This window comes from Neovison vison, chromosome 12, assembly GCF_020171115.1.
Source record: "Neovison vison isolate M4711 chromosome 12, ASM_NN_V1, whole genome shotgun sequence".
In the NCBI taxonomy this organism is placed as follows: domain Eukaryota; kingdom Metazoa; phylum Chordata; class Mammalia; order Carnivora; family Mustelidae; genus Neogale; species Neogale vison.
In genome coordinates, this window is record NC_058102.1 from 5,409,678 (window position 1) to 5,425,310 (window position 15,633).

General features: G+C 47.3%; 1 protein-coding gene across 3 annotated transcripts in view; it reads left to right on the forward strand.

Moving 5' to 3' along the window:
- Positions 1-15,633, forward strand: part of EFCAB6 (EF-hand calcium binding domain 6) — a 229,542-nt gene that overhangs the window by 180,405 nt on the left and 33,504 nt on the right. For all 3 annotated transcript variants that reach the window (XM_044227789.1, XM_044227791.1, XM_044227790.1), the window contains exons 25-27: positions 2,835-2,990; positions 7,956-8,151; positions 10,878-11,069. In XM_044227789.1, coding sequence (XP_044083724.1) covers positions 2,835-2,990; positions 7,956-8,151; positions 10,878-11,069 — 544 coding nt within the window. The remainder of the gene's footprint in view (positions 1-2,834; positions 2,991-7,955; positions 8,152-10,877; positions 11,070-15,633) is intronic.

Below are 15,633 nucleotides of genomic sequence, written 5' to 3' on the forward strand. Positions count from 1 at the left end.
CCTGAATGAGCCAATGAGTCGTTGCTAAAGAATCCACAAAGGACATAAAAACTCCCAAGGGCACAGGGAGGAAAAGTAATAGCTAAGATGGGTTTAAGAGAAAAGCAGTTCAAAGACACCCCTGAAGTATGTCGAAGTTACTGAGTTAGAAAGCCTGGAGGAAGAGAATTGAGTTTGTGAGGTTTAAAGTAAAAATATGCGCAAGATTGGTATAAATCAAATACGCCATAAAACTAATGAAAAAGTGGAATTTATCTTTACCAGACAGGGCTGGCCTCATTACCCACTCGTGTCTTCCCTCCTGCCACTTGTGAGTAATGAGGCTCTGAGAGAAATCTCCCATCTCGGCACGCTCTCGGAACATTCTCTTCCCTCCCGTGTTTCTGTTTATTGTGCGCACTGCGAGCCATCAGACCGTGCGTCTCAGATCACCAGGCTCGGTTAGCTGACTCACACTCACCCTGTCCTCCTTGCCACAATCACATTTTCTTTACCAAAGAAGACAAGCCTGATTTCACAAAAATGTCTGACCAACTTCCGCTTTCCCAAAGACATCGGATCATTACATTGGCAAATAACTGGGGTCTTCTGCCTCCTCTGATGAGAAAGACAAGGTTCAGGTTCATGTCAAGTAACCAAAATTTATATTTTCCTCTTAAATCTAAGAGAATTTATTTGTTTGGAGTGCTCTAAATACATTTTGGAAATTAAGAAAAATCCTTTTTAAAACTCATATTTATTTTTCCATGCCCTCTTCCTTTTTGCCCAAGTCTGAGTTGAAGATCTGGGACCAGAGCTGCATTGGTGAACTGGCCACACAGCCCCTAGCCTGTTCTGAGATGCGGATGGAGGGTGGGGTGGGGAGGAGTATACAAGCAAAATCAGTGAAGCCCGGCCCAGCAAGGCCATGTTGGGCAGGGCTCTGTGGCTGTCCCACTGGCCATGACAGTGCCCTCTTCGACCTTCAATTCTGTCCAGACGAGGAACCAGACACAACCGAGAGCAGCAGCAGATTGTCCCTGAGTGTGGGCTTCCATCGCTTCTGTTCGGCATGAAGCGATCGATGCTCCAAACACTCATTTACTCTGTGTGCGCATTTACTCTGCAAGGGAAATAATTACTGCCTAGAAACCAGTCCAAGAAATGCTGAATGCCTCAATTTTCTAAAAATATGGATCTCAAAAAATGTTTTGATTTTTTTATACCTTCATTTGCTTTCATCTTGAAGGATTAAGTGGAATATAATAGTGGTGATGACGAGTAGTCATTTTGCAGTATGGGACTGAGTTCAGCACACACCTGTAAAGGGATCCAAAATGTTGCTGCTGTTGGTATACATTTGCAAAACAGTTAATGCAATTCATTTGTATCAGGCACTCAAACGCTCAGTGGGCCACCTCCACACTGGAGGCCAGTGAGGACAGGGGGTGGATAGCCCACATGGCTTCCAAGTTAGCCCCACTCCCCCTCCTTACCTGCGTGCTCCCACTCAACTTTCTCTCTTCTCGACTGTTCTTTCTGGATTCTTTCTTCTAGGCATGCTCAAGGAACTGTTTTTTTCGCAAAGACATCTCTGAGGTTGTAGACAATTACCAGCAAAGATTCGGTGTTTAGAATTTATACCACATTCTCTTCCCAGAATAAGAACCCCACAGCCAAGCCCTAGTCTGAGCCCCCCAGACAAGCATGTTGCTTGGGTCAGTAGGAAGAAAGTCTCTCTTTTTAGAAATCTGGGTGATCCCAAGGTCATGGAGTTGATAATTAGTCCACCAAGGTCAGGTGCAAGATGGTACATCCCTAAAGATTTCCATACTTTTTTAGTCCTTTAACAAAATATATATGTATATATATTTTTTTTGGTCAGGGAAGAATTTTCCTAAAAAATGGGTTTAAGGAAACTTGAACATATTCTGCAAGGAAAACAGCCTCCAGCAGAAGCTACGGCGGGACCCTGTCTGCCCCTGCGAGGGCAGATTGTGTCATGCCCTGACTGCACGGGAGACTCCGGGCACACTCCGTTCCACGTCTGTAAAGTATGGTGATAGTTACCCTCCTCCCTTGCTGGGTCGTTGAGAAGCATCAGTGGGAGAGAACGTACCCCAGGACAGCACAGCTCCTGGCTTGCCCACTGATGCCCACAAACGGCGGCTGTGTTAACAACACAGTATCCGATAAAAAGCCAGCGGTCCCAGGGTACCCATTCTCCCCGGCTAACACTGAGAGCCTGTCTGCCTTCCTCGCTCCCTGACCTCCTGCACCCGTGCCTTAGGGCCTTGGCGCTGGCTGTCCCGGGGCCCAGGAGAGCTATTTGGGGTTAAGGGTCTTCTCAGCCCCGCTCTGCAGTCTCTACTGACACCCTGTGCTGACCCCTTCTGTCTCACACCAGCCTTGCCCCAGGGCATGTAGGTTCTCACGATGCCTGTAGGAATCCCTAGATGCTTCCCAGGACCCAGAGCAGTAGTCGGCACGCAGTAGGTGCTCCACACCTTTTCATGGGACAATCAAGAAGCAGTTCACAAATCTGTAATATCACTCTACGTCTTAATTTCTTGTTCTATTTTTAAAGTACCCATTCTAGTAAAAAAAAAAAAATGCTGTACTTTCTCTAACACAGTGTTGCTAATGATAATAATAATAACATGATGATGATACAGACTTATTCTTGTTTCCAGAATGCCTTTTAATGTAAGCATTACACCAGCGCGGCAAAACATCTTCCAAATCAGTTCTTCGATGAGCCGGCAGACCATGGTCAGAGCAGTCATGGAACTCTTGCTTTAAAGACACGATTTGTTTTCCTGGCTTTAGGGTGTCTAACGTGTCTTCTCTTTCAGGGAAAAGCTTAAGGACCATTATCAAGATATCAGCAAAGCCCTCTCCAGACTAGACAAACCCAGAAACGGCTACATGTCCATGGGCAGGATGCACAAGGCGCTGCAGGAGTGCGGCTGCTCTCTCACGGAAGAGGAACTGACCGACCTTCTAAACAGGTTCTCCGCCGCCGGCTTCACGGCGCTTCTCACGTGGTCCCGGGACTGGAACACCAGTTGGCGCGTTGCTTTCGCTTCTTCCTGTCTGTGCTTTCAAGCAGTGCGGTAACCTCCGGGCCTCCCGGCGGCCAGGCTCCGTGGAGTCAACCCAAAGCACAAGGGAGGCGCATGTCCCTCCTCCCCATGGCAATCAGCAGCGTAACCCCCTCCCGCTAACACTAGCTTTGCTTCCCCCACCGTCTCCATGCCCTTTGGTGGGAGTCCAAGGGTTCCGCATTTCCCCGTCCCCAAGGCCCACAAAGCGGACGCTTTCACAGGTACCACATGGCACATAATTCGTGGTTCTAAATGACAAGCTTCTATGCTGCTTTCTGGTTTGTAACTTCCAGGCAGAGTCTGTTGACTCCGGACCAGGAAGATGTGGCTCCAACTTTCCTTCTCTCATCGCGGAGCACCGACCGCCCCACCCGCTCGGCCTCCACCTCTCCATGCAAACCCACAGACTTTTCTCCTGGGGTGCCTGTGTGGCTGCCTCACAGTTTTGGGAGATCAGTGTTCGGGGTTTATGACATCATGACCTGTTTCATGGATCCCTTCCTTTCCCTTCCTACATAGCATTTTGGGTTCCCCAGAATTTATAATGATTTTTGTCTGTTTGCACAGTTTTCTGTGTTTTTCCTAACACTGATGAAACCCCCCACCACGCCGCCAGTGGTAAAATCTTTTTCCAGAGTGTTCAGACGCCCCTCTGTCAGCCTGGGTGGCCTTTCTCATGCTCTTTAATTCTGAGAAACTTTCTAGATTCCTCCTGTAGAAGGACCATAGTCCTGCCAACACCTTGACCTTGGACAGATGAAACTGACCACTGGTGCTCAGAACTGTAAGGGAAGAAATGTGTGGTGTTTTAAGCCACACACTACTCTGTGGCATTTTGTTACGAAGCCATAGTAAAGTCAAGATAGAAGTTTCCACTTAAACCCTCTTTTTGTTAAGAACCCACCCTATCAGCACTAAGACATCCACTTTTCTCCGGAAAGCCGATTCCAGAGCCCCCATCTTGTGCTGGGGGGAGGGGACAGCTTCCCAGACTCTTGGAATTCGGGAGGAACATGGGGTCTAAATGCTTCCCACACAGACTCTTAGAGAAGTCCTTCTCTTTTTCTTTCCTTTATTTGATGATACAATTATTTTATTTTTTCCTTTTCTTTTCATCATGATAAGCCAGGTCTTTAATCCCATCCCCTATTCACCCATCTCCACACGCTTCTCCCCTCTGGGAACCAGCAGTGTGTTTGCTCTCTATAGGTAAGAGTCTGTTTCTTCTCTCTCTCTCTCTCTCTCTCTCTCTCTTTCCTTTGCTCATTTGTTTTGTTTTTTAAATTCCACATATGAATGAAATCCTATGGTATTTGTCTTTCTCTGATGGACATATTTCACTCAGCATAATACCCTCTAGCTCCCTCTGTGCTGCTGCAAATGGCAAGATTTCATTCTTCTTCATGGCTGAGTAATATTCAAATATAGAGGGACTCCTGCGTGGCTCATTCAGTTAAGCCACTGCCTTCAGCTTGGGTCATGATCCCGGGGTCCTGGGATCAAGTCCCGCATTGGGCTCTCTGCTCGGCGGGGAGCCTGCTTCTCTCTCCGCCTCTGCCTGCCGCTCTGCCTACTTATGTGTGCACTTTCTCTCTCTCACACACAAATAAATGAATAAAATCTTTAAAAAATATATACAGATACACAAATACCCACCACATCTTCCTTATCCATTTGTCTACCAGCAGGCACTTGGTCTGCTTCCATAGTCTGGTTTGTAGGCTGCTACAAACATAAGGGTGCATGGATCCCTTTGAGTTAATGTTTTTTATGTTTTAGATAAATACCCAGTAGTTGCTGGAACTTAGGGTGGTTCTGTTTTTAACTTTTTGAGGATCCTCCATACCATTTCCTGCAGTGGCCGCCCCAGTTTGCCTTCTCACCTGCAGTGCACGAGGGTGTCTTTCTCTCCGTACCCTCGCGGGCACCTGGGGTTTCCTGTGGTGTTCATCCTAGCCACGCTGACCGGTGGAGGGTGACACGTCATTGTGGTATGGGTTTGCATGTCCCTGCCTTATGATGTCTAATGGGGGGGGGCATTCAGTCCTTCTCTTTTTCACCCCGATTTCATTCCTACTTCTAGATGTAAACGGGTCCCCACGAGTTTCTCAACCACACACAGTCCATACACGGTCTCCTCCCGTTTCTCGCACTGTCCTTGACATGTTCCTTCTAGCTTCTGGCTCCAAAGGCATTTCATCCAGGAAAGCACACCTTGGCTGTAATTCTCTGTGTTCGCCCAGATCCCTCCAGATTTAGGGGTGATGTTTTGCCTTGTGATGTCAGCTTTCTGATGGGACAAGAAAAGCTATTGGCTTTCAGGTGGTTCAGCTTTTTCCTTATTGTCAGGGCAGAGTGACACTTCTGACTTCTGTAAGTATCAGCACCCTGTCCTCCTTCTGCTTCTGTCCCTCTGCCCCTTGCTTGTCCCATCCTCGGGCAGGCACAGTTTTACTCTGGGGAGAAGATAGTTACATGTAACCTCCTGTCCTGGACCCATACCCAGGTCTTTTGTGCTTGACTCATAGACTGATTCTGAAGCTCAAAAACCATCAACCAGAATTTCATAATTATGCCTATGTAAATACCATACAGTGCCCAGGTCATGAATGAAAAGTAGTTTTCTGCCCCGTGGCACCATCCCTGAACCTCTGTGTCTGCCTTGGTGTCCATGTATCTTTTCTAAGTCATATGGGGAAAGGTGGTTCTCTGTGTAAGCTGTTTCCAAAAATATAAAGAGCTTTTCTCTAGGAATACCAGGCTCAGGTAAAATTCAACATTGTCAACCTTTAGCTTTCCCCAGCCTTCCATCCACTTCCTGTTCTGATGGGTTTCCCCAGGTGCCCTCTGTCCTACAGCCTGCGCCTCTCTGACCATTGTCCTATCCCAGATCTGTCCCTATTGTTCCCTGACAGGGTTGGATCCCCTGTTTCCCACACCACATGCCTTTTTGTTGCTAATTTACATTCTTACTTTGCTGGAGTACTTCCTGAAGTAACTTTCTAAGAAAAGGCAGGCAGGAAATACATTTTCAGAGTTCTTTGTCTGAAAAAATTGTTTAATCTCCTTCAGACAGATTGCTAGCTGTCTGAGCATAGAATCCTATTGAGAAAATCATTTTTCCTTAAAATGTTGAAGCCATTGCTCCATCGTGTTTGAACTGAGAGAAGTTCAGTGCCAGTGTGTGTGTGTGTGTGTGTGTGTGTGTGTGATGAAAAGAAGGATCATTTCCTCCAAAATAATGCATATACATTCTCTTCTTCCTTAAACAGGACCTCCTTTCACTAAATGTATTTCCAACTGAACGAGAATTTATATGCATTCAATGAATAAATCATAGAAAAACAGCACCAGATAAATAATTAACTAAATGATTGTGAGAGAGTCTTGTTAAAACATAGTTAGGCTTGATACTTTTCTAAGTAACAACAAAAAGACTGTGGGATTTCTGTAGTCCACCTTTCAATAGGGGTGATCAACTTTTTTACAAATTGAAACCTTAATAAGAATCCAACGCTTGGTTGCTTGTTTCTTCTCAAAGACCTCTTGATGATAAACATCTCTGTTATTTGTAATTATATGTAGATTATTCGTTTCCAGATCCAAAATAGACTTTTCTAAATAATACTGCGATTAGCATATGCATTTGATTTTATTACTAAATTTTAATACCAAGTTGGCAATTTATCCTGCTGATGAAATAGAGTTGATTAGCCTTTTCCTCCATGTCTCCGTCATGTGAGCCAGCAACGCAGGGCCTGTGGAAGGCCGCTCTGCAGCTGTGGGTTGGAAAAGCACAGCTCTTGGCTTGTTTTCTTTAGAAGCAGATATCTGAATCTCTAGAAACTTCTCTCTCCAGCTTACCAACATTCCACACTGTGCTTCTTTGACATACACTCTGCCCTCCTGACAGAAAGTTTGGGTGTCAGTGTCAGAGTGACAGTGATCCCGGAGAGTTTAAGTGACAAAAATGGGAACTTTATTAAATAAAGTTAAACTTTATTTTGAATTATCTTACATCTTCAAATATGCTCTACGCTCTCAGGAAACTTTGGGATTTTTCTCTCACAATATATTCTTCTAGACTTTAAAAGTATTTTCTTCCATGTCAGAGGTGAGGGCAGGAAGGAGCCTCTGTTTCTACATGGCATGTCCTCACTGAGACGTGCCCTCAGAATTTCTCTTTGAGAAAATACTAAGCTCTATAGGCTCTGGAAAACTATCTCTTGAGTGCTTTCGGCTTGACAACCGAGTTCCTGTCTTGAAAAAGAATCTGGCATCTGTTTTCCTCAGTTCCTTTGTGCCTTTCCACAGTCTTCGATGTATTCCCCTTCTTTTCCCATCCCGCTGCTATTTTTCAGCCCAGCTCTCACGACCTGAGGTTGTGATGATCCCAGTCCTGAGCTCCCATGCCCCCAGCTTTGCTTCCAGACCGTCCCTGGCCCCACTGCCAGGTGTATCTCCCCACATCACCTCCTGCAAGTGTCATGTCTCTGCTGAGGAACATTCATTTGCCCTAGTCAGGGGATCAGGTGCCTTAGCCCAGCCTTCTCTTCCCGTCTTCTGCTCCCCGAAGCCTGAGCCCCATTGTCCAGACTTCAAGTCTCAGAGCCTCAGGGAAGGACAGTCCATGGCCCCAGCAGCCCTCCCTTCTCTCCTTCACCCCACTCTGTACTATGACAGTATCTGTGGGTGCCTGTCTACCTTCATAGCCAACTGGCGGGCATGTGCCCACGGGCCAGAGAACACTGTCTTCATGTAATTCACATTCTGCTCACTGTTCTGTTCTCAGCAGCTATTTGCTGAAAGAATATGTGATAGGGCATTTTTTTGGTGATTAATGTGTTCTTTTCTTTCTTTTGGGACAAGTTGGGGAATCAGCTGGCATAACAACTCCTTCAATTACCTTGACTTCTTGAAAGCGGTGGAGAGCAGCAAGCCAACAAGGCCTCAGCCAAAAGAAAAAGAGGAGAACACGCCAGTCAATTTCTCGACACTGGACCCAGAGGAGATTGTCAAGAACATCCAGGAAGTTGTTGCCTCCTCCGACGTGGCTTTGTCAACGGTACAACAGACTCAAGTATTTTTATTTTAGAAACTGAAGTTCCACTGCTCATGCCCATTCATGAAAAGTGGCTCTCAGCCCTCCCCTCCTTCTGAACCCCTGCGCCTCTCCTCAACCTCGTGGGGCATCAGAACTCGGATGGGTCAGCTCAACAGCAGCTTGTGTATTTGAGCAAATGTGCATCCATGTTTGCTCTCCAGGAAGCTCCCATGAGTGTGCCCAGCAGGTGCTCTCGGACATAGAGATGCTCCGGGATCAGCAAGTGCTGTGTCTGGAAGGAGGGCAAGGGGTTCCAGGCCAGGAGGGCAGAGGACACAGGGCTCAGGTAAAGAGGCTCAGCACATCCTGCGAGCACCAGGCGCATCATGGGAGGCAGCCTTGGAGGGTTGCTGCAGCCTCACTGTGGCACAAAGACTCATAGCAAAGGCCGCCAGGAGCCAGGGGAGGAGCAGGAAGGCTCTCCCCCAAGTACAGTGACATTTTATAGCTAACATCTGTCGGACACTGTGGAGTGTGCCAAACCCTGGCGTGGGTGGGGATGATGCTGCGGCCCACGCTAGAGTCCTCGGAAGATAGAGAGAGCTTGGGCCATGCCCCTGGTGGGGTGTTGGTCCCCCAGACTGAGCCACACCTCAGTTTCCCCTGCAGCAGTAGGAAGACAAAAGGCCATCTGCAGAGGACAGGTCTTATAGTTGAATGAAACCATGAATCCAAAGCATCCTTTGCGATGTGGTGCGGAGTCTTGCAGTAGGCAGACTTACAGACCCTCTCCAAAACCTAGGACTGTGCCCACTAAATCCCCCATGTGAAGAATCCTCTCAGCATAGGGGAGGCAGGTAGGCTCTGGAGTCCAGGCATAAGAGACTAGAGAACAGGGGAAAGGCAAGTGCTGGCCAGCCGGCCTGTGAAAGTTCTGGAATGTCAGTGAACTTGACATTGACACTGGATAGCAGACACTTTTCACATCTAGAGAGTTCCTCTTTGAGGAGTTGAGATTTGTGTGTCTTATTTTATTCCAGATTTTTTAAAAGCATGCTCCAGGCCAAGTAAATGTATTTGCAGGATGTCTTTGCCCGCTTCTGACTTAAAGGGGCATCACTAACATCTATCAGGGTATTTCTCAAACTGAGGTCCATGGAACTTTTGGGGGGAAACCATGGTTCTCACTTACAAGAAACACTCTTTAGGCAAGAGATGCTTTAAGCCACAGAGTGAGAGTGTCTGGCCAGGAGAGTGGCAGATGGCTTGGAGGGAGAGAGGGCATCGGGGACAGAGCGGAAGGAATGGCGATGTCCGAGGACAGCCATTGGAGAGGACACCTGTCACATTTACACATTTACACAGCTCTGCAGATCACTGGAGACCTGTCTCCGATGCGTCTTTTTTATGAAATGACACAATACCTTATATTTCTAGAGAGCTTATTGACTTCTAAGCCTCTTCACTTTTGACACTTCCACCCATCCTGTGGCTTAGCTGGCTGGGGACACACGCGGGGAGGCCACGCAGACCCAGGGAAACGCAGGTCCCACAAACGCTCAGTTGACTGTACTCGCATCCATGATCCTTAATGGAGATCCACTGTGTGCCAGGTTCATGGACAGGTGTGTAGGACAGAATGACATGAGTTACGGAGTCCCTCCTTTGTCTACCAGGGAAACTGAGCTCAGGGAGGTTAAGGTCTTCCCATAAGGAGCGGAGCTGTGTTCAAAGTCTACTTCCAAACCAGTGGTCCGAGGGTTTTCCATTCCCCACAGCTTTGTCCTGTTGCCACAGGCAAAATGAGAACTTGAAGCTAGACGGTATTTTAAGGTTAATTTTGTTACACATATACCGCCACCCCCGTGGGCTGATAGGATGTGCCTAATTAGCCCTGAATGAGAATTAACCCCAAGGGAATTTGGTTTTGGGTCTGCAAGTACATTAAATTCTTACTTAAGAAAAAAAGATCTTAACCTACCACTTGATACAGATTTCCTAGTGCAATAAAAATGAATGATTTTGTTTCGACAGATGGGGGAAAAAAGTGCTTTCTTTTTATAGCACATTTTTGCACTTTTTCAGTCTGACTACTGTACCGCTGGTGGACTCTAGCCAACCAGCCCTGGCACGTGACCTGGGGGCCTTCAGGGGAGGCGAGGCCATGTGGACACTGGCCCAGGGTGGGGAAAGGGCAGCAGCCTCCCTGTGAAAACCTCAGAGTGGGAGTGGGACAGGGTGGTCCCTTGACTCCTCCTCCTCGCCACCTCCAACATCACACTCCACCTTGAGACCCCCCGCCCCACACCCCGATGTGGTGGGTTTGCAGCTGAGCCCCTGTTACAATATACATATGCTCCAAGAAGCTAGGATGTCGTGACAGGGAGAATTTGGGCATATGGTTTCCCTCTGGGAGCACGTCTCCTCCCCTGTCAGACAGCCCTCCTTGGAGCTCAGGTGGCTTCCCCTGCAGAAAGGGGTGAGGACTCCTCCTCACCCCTCTGGCTCTCTGAATCCAAAGAGGAGCCAGCAAAGCGACTTGGCTCTGTGGTACGCAACTCTCACACCTGGCCTGGGCCGTACGTGCACCCATCTCTCAATCATGGTGCATTTTATTAGTAAGGTAGAATTCACAGGGTACTTGAATACACTTGATTTCATTTGCATTCAGAAAAGCAATACTTAAGAAAAATATTTTTGAAATAGTCACTTGACGGTAGCATCTGCTTTTTCTCTCTTTTTTTAAGGCGTTTTCTGCATTGGATAAAGAGGACACTGGGTTTGTAAAAGCTTCGGATTTTGGACAAGTTCTTAAGGATTTCTGTTACAAACTAACAGACAACCAGTATCATTATTTTCTGAGAAAACTGAAAATTCATCTAACCCCCCTTATAAATTGGAAATATTTTCTCCAGAACTTCAGCTCCTTCTTTGAAGAGGTAAGGAGGTCAGCAGCACGCAAGCATCTCTCTTTGAATGTGGGCTAAAAGTAGTTTTTGCAAAATGGGTAATTGATGAAAATCACACCAGATAAATTGGCAGTCACCTCATGTGATTAGCTAATTCCAAATGAAAATTCAGTATAAATTCTACATAGAATGTGGGAAGGTAAATATGTATATTTTATTGAAAACGCTTTTCTTTTCTTAGGAGTTTGGGAGCTTGCTTTTGTCTGGTTGGGTTTCAGAATTCTTGAGAACCTTAGATCCCTAAAGACAATCTGGTGTCCAAAGAGGAGAAGTCCGCAGTATGTTAGGCCCTGAGCTGGAAATGAGGGAACCAGGAGCCACTTGGGGGACATCTGTTGAGGACCCACCATATGTTGGGCCCTGGGACATGTACCAGCCAAGTCAGAAGTGGAGGAAACATGGAAGCAGTGGGCTTTAACAGAAGCATGCTCAGCACAGGAAAGATTGCTGGGGAAGTCAGGGAGGGCTTCCTGGAAGAGGGTGTGTGGCTGACTACAGGACTCTCGCTCCTCCCTGGGACTGCATTTCTGACTGCACAAATTGTTTATTCTGTGGCTGTTTCTTGATCGCTAAATGTGAACGGACCAACATCATTAGCAATAATCACAATCTAGTTTCAGCCAACACAGATTTCTTTGATCGCCATTCTGTACTGGATGTCAACACACAAGTGCCACGGTGCCTGCCTACCCGGACCGGGGGATGAAAATAAACATGGGAACAATCCAAAACTAATGCAGCAGTCAAATCACAGCAGGCCTGTCCTCCAGCACATTGTAGTGTCCAAGGGCCCCCTTGGACACTACAATGTCCACTTAATGTCATTTCCAGCTGCACACTTTTGTGTGTGTTGAACACCTAAGTACATAAAGCCTTGATCACTGATCTAGGATAAGTTCTTGAAAAGCAGATGACTAGAGCAAAGAGCGTGAACATGCTCAAGGTGTGAGGTTCATGAGAATACCAATAACGATGGGAAATGCTGTGTAGGAGTGCCTTCCGAGGGCACTCCTCCTGGTGCTTTACGGATGTTAACCCGCTTCTTTGAGGCGCTACCGGGTGTGTGCTGTGAATATCCCTTTTTGTAGCGGGGGACCCTGTGGTTTGTGCACAGTCACCCCGACAGGGGGCGGTAGAGCTGCTCAGGGAACAAGCTGGCCACTCCCGACTCCAGCCAGCCCCCTCCGTGCGCCGTCTCCTGTGGGGGCCTCTGACTTCTTTCTTCTTTGCTATTTAGACAGGCATTCCTAACCAATAGAGTCTTGTTTTATTTTTTTGTTTACTATCTTGTGTTCGAGATGTTTCCATGTTATTCCACTGGCTTCCGTTCATGCCCTTACCCGGCTGCTATAAAATCAGCCCATGAAATGAACATATTCTGTCAGGTGGACACGCCCCGTTCAGTTCTCCCCTCCTGCTAATGACCGCGTAGGTTCGCAGTCCTCTCCATGACAAGCCACGCACCAGCCGGCCCTCTGTGTCTGTCTCCTTGTGATTCTTGGGAGTTACCCTGCGTGGGATCGGGTCAGGAGTGGGGAGGTTACAGGGACCGTCTCTGTGGCTTTACCAATCCTGCCGGCCTCTGTGGCTTTACCGCTCCCGCCAGCCTCGCGTGAGAGCTCCTAACGCGCCAGCGCCCCGGCAATCCGTGCTGTTGTCAGACGTCTTCGTGTCTGCCCTTCTGAGGATTAGGAAGGCTGGACGTTTTGTTGTGATGAGACCTTCAGGTTTGGTTGTCTGTGAAAGGGTTTCCAGTCCTTTGTTGGTATGAGGGTGGCAAATACCTCCTTCTGGCCCGTGACTTGTCTTTTCTCTCTGTTTACGGTGACCCTCACTGTTTTCAATGATTATACTCCTTCTCCTGACTTAAGAAGAAATACATATGCATTTGGAACAAACAGGAAAGTGTAAAAAAGCAGGCAGGGCCCTAAACCCCAGTGTGATGTTGTGTTGGCAGAGAACAGGCCCGCTGTGCACGTGCCAGTGCATGTGCCGGTCCCCCAGGGTCTCACCCAGCGGGGGGTGGGATCCCGGGGACATGGACGGGCTCTGGAAGTCGGGCTCCCCTATGGCCTCCTCCCCCAGCGGTGGACACCAGGCAGCTTCAGCTCCAGAGCTGACCTCCTTTCAGTGCGCCACACTGCCTTGGACATCTTTTTTTCTCCCTTTTTAATGCATTTCTCCCCAATTCTTTTATTGCGGCAAAATACTCTTAATATAAAGTTTACCATCTTAAGTCATTTTTAAGTGCACAATTCAGGGGTATTAGGATCCATTCGCACTGCTGTGTGACCACCAACACCATCCTCCTCCGTCTTGCAAAACAAACTGTAGGCACGAACTCACTCCCCGTAACCCCTCCGCCCCCCCCACCGCCGGCGACCACTGTTCTACTTCCTGTGATTCTGACTGCTCCTGTAAGTGAAAGCACACAGTGTTTCTCTTTCTGTGGCTGGTTTATCTCACTCAGCCTCATGCCCTCAAGGTTCACACGTGTTGTAGCACGTGTCTGAATTTCCTTCCCTTCTAAGTCTGAATACCATTTCCTGGTGGGGCGCACCATGTTTCGCTTCTCCATTCATCTGTCACTGGATCCTGGCTTTGCTTCCTCGTTCCAGCTGTTACGTATAACACTGCGGTGGACACAGGTGTGCAAACGTACTGTATTCTTTTACACATGGGAGAGAACACTGGCTACGTAAACAGTGGATCTTGCTTTTTTCTCCTTCATATTAAATCGCACCATGTCACTGAAATGTCTTCCAAATGTGGGTTCAAAGGTCTATGTAGCTTTCCATCAATTCCCTGATTTTTAAGTGTTTAGACCTTTATCCAGCTTTTGCCATTATAAGTTACTCTGCCGTGAACACTCCACATGTACAGCCATTGCTGCATTTTGGAGTCTTTCCTAAAGAAAAGAATCCAAAGAAATAAAATAACTGAAGTCAAGAGATAGGAATGATACTTTCACTGATCTTGAGAAGAGTCCCGTATTTTTTTAAATAATTTTTTTCTATTGGGTTGAATCATATGAAACCATTTTTGGAGCCATAAATGACTGAATACTGATAGTTTCCTGTGGTTTAAGCTAATATTTGTAGAAGTTGCTTATGTCAATTTTACTTGATTTGGAATATCCTAGTAATTTTTTTTAAAAGATTTTATTTATTTATTTGACAGACAGAGATCACAAGTAGGCAGAGAGGCAGGCAGAGAGAGAGGAGGAAGCAGGCTCCCTGCCGAGCAGAGAGCCTGACACGGGGCTCAATCCCAGGACCCTGGGATCATGACCTGAGGGAAGGCAGAGGCTTAACCCACTGAGCCACCCAGGCACCCCTAGTAATTTTGAAGGAGAGAATTAAAGTCATCCCCAGGGACAAACTCTGTTAACATTTTGGTATATTTACTTCTGATCCTGTTTTCTAGACGGGAATCTTTGGGGTTGGGATCAAGGACAGGACGTGTATGCCACTGATTTGGGGGTTGCTAGAGATTTTCTCAAGTCTTAAAAGACTCTTTCTTAAACAATCATTTTGTATTTGTATCAAAGTCGTATATCCCCCACGGAGAGGAAAGTGAACAAGGACAAAAGCATTAAAAGGAGAGATCCTTAGATCAACTCTTTGCAGCCCAGCTCTGCCCCTCGGAGAGTGGCCACTATAACCTGTTACCATCGTATACCTTCTTTTTAAAAACATTTTTACTTAAATTCAATTAATTAACATATAGTGTATTATTAGTTTCGGAGGTAGAGGTCAGTGATTCATCGGTTATATACAACACCCAGTGCTCCTTACATCAGTGCCCTCCTCAATGCCCGCCCCCCAGTTACCCCGTTCCCCCACCCCCCTCCCCTCCAGCAGCCCTCAGCTTGTTTCCTATGATTGAGTCTCTTGTGGTTTGTTTCCCTCTCTGATTTTGTCTGATTTTATTTTTTCCCTCCCTCCCCATAGGATCCTCTTTTATTTCTTAAATTCCACATATGAGTGAGATCATGTGATGATTGCTTGTCTTCGATTAACTTATTTTGCTTAGCGTGATGCCCTCTAGTTCCATCCACATCGTTGCAAATGGCAAGATTTCATCCTTTCTGATGGCCGAGTGGTGGTACTCCATCGTATACATACACGACATGTTCTGTACCCCTTCATCGGTTGGTGGCCATCTGGGCTCTTCCCACAGTCTGGCTACTGTGGACGCTGCTGCTCTAAACACCGGGGTGCAGGTGCCCCTTCAGATCACTACCTTTGTATCTTCGGGGTAGGTATCTAGTTTCTAGCAGTGCCATTGCTGGGCTGTAGGGTAGCTCTATGTTGAACTTTTGGAGGAACCTCCATGCTATTTTCCAGAGTGGCTGCTTCCTCTTAGCTCCTGGTCACCCTTCGATTCCCGAGACAAGCCTGGGCGTTGTTTGCAGACTGTGGGTAGGAGGGGTGAGGTCTCGCTCTCTCACCCCGCCTCCCCTCCAGACCACCCCCCCGCCAGGGTCTGTCCTGCTCTTCACTTCCGGTGCTGAACCTGGCATCTTCCTCTT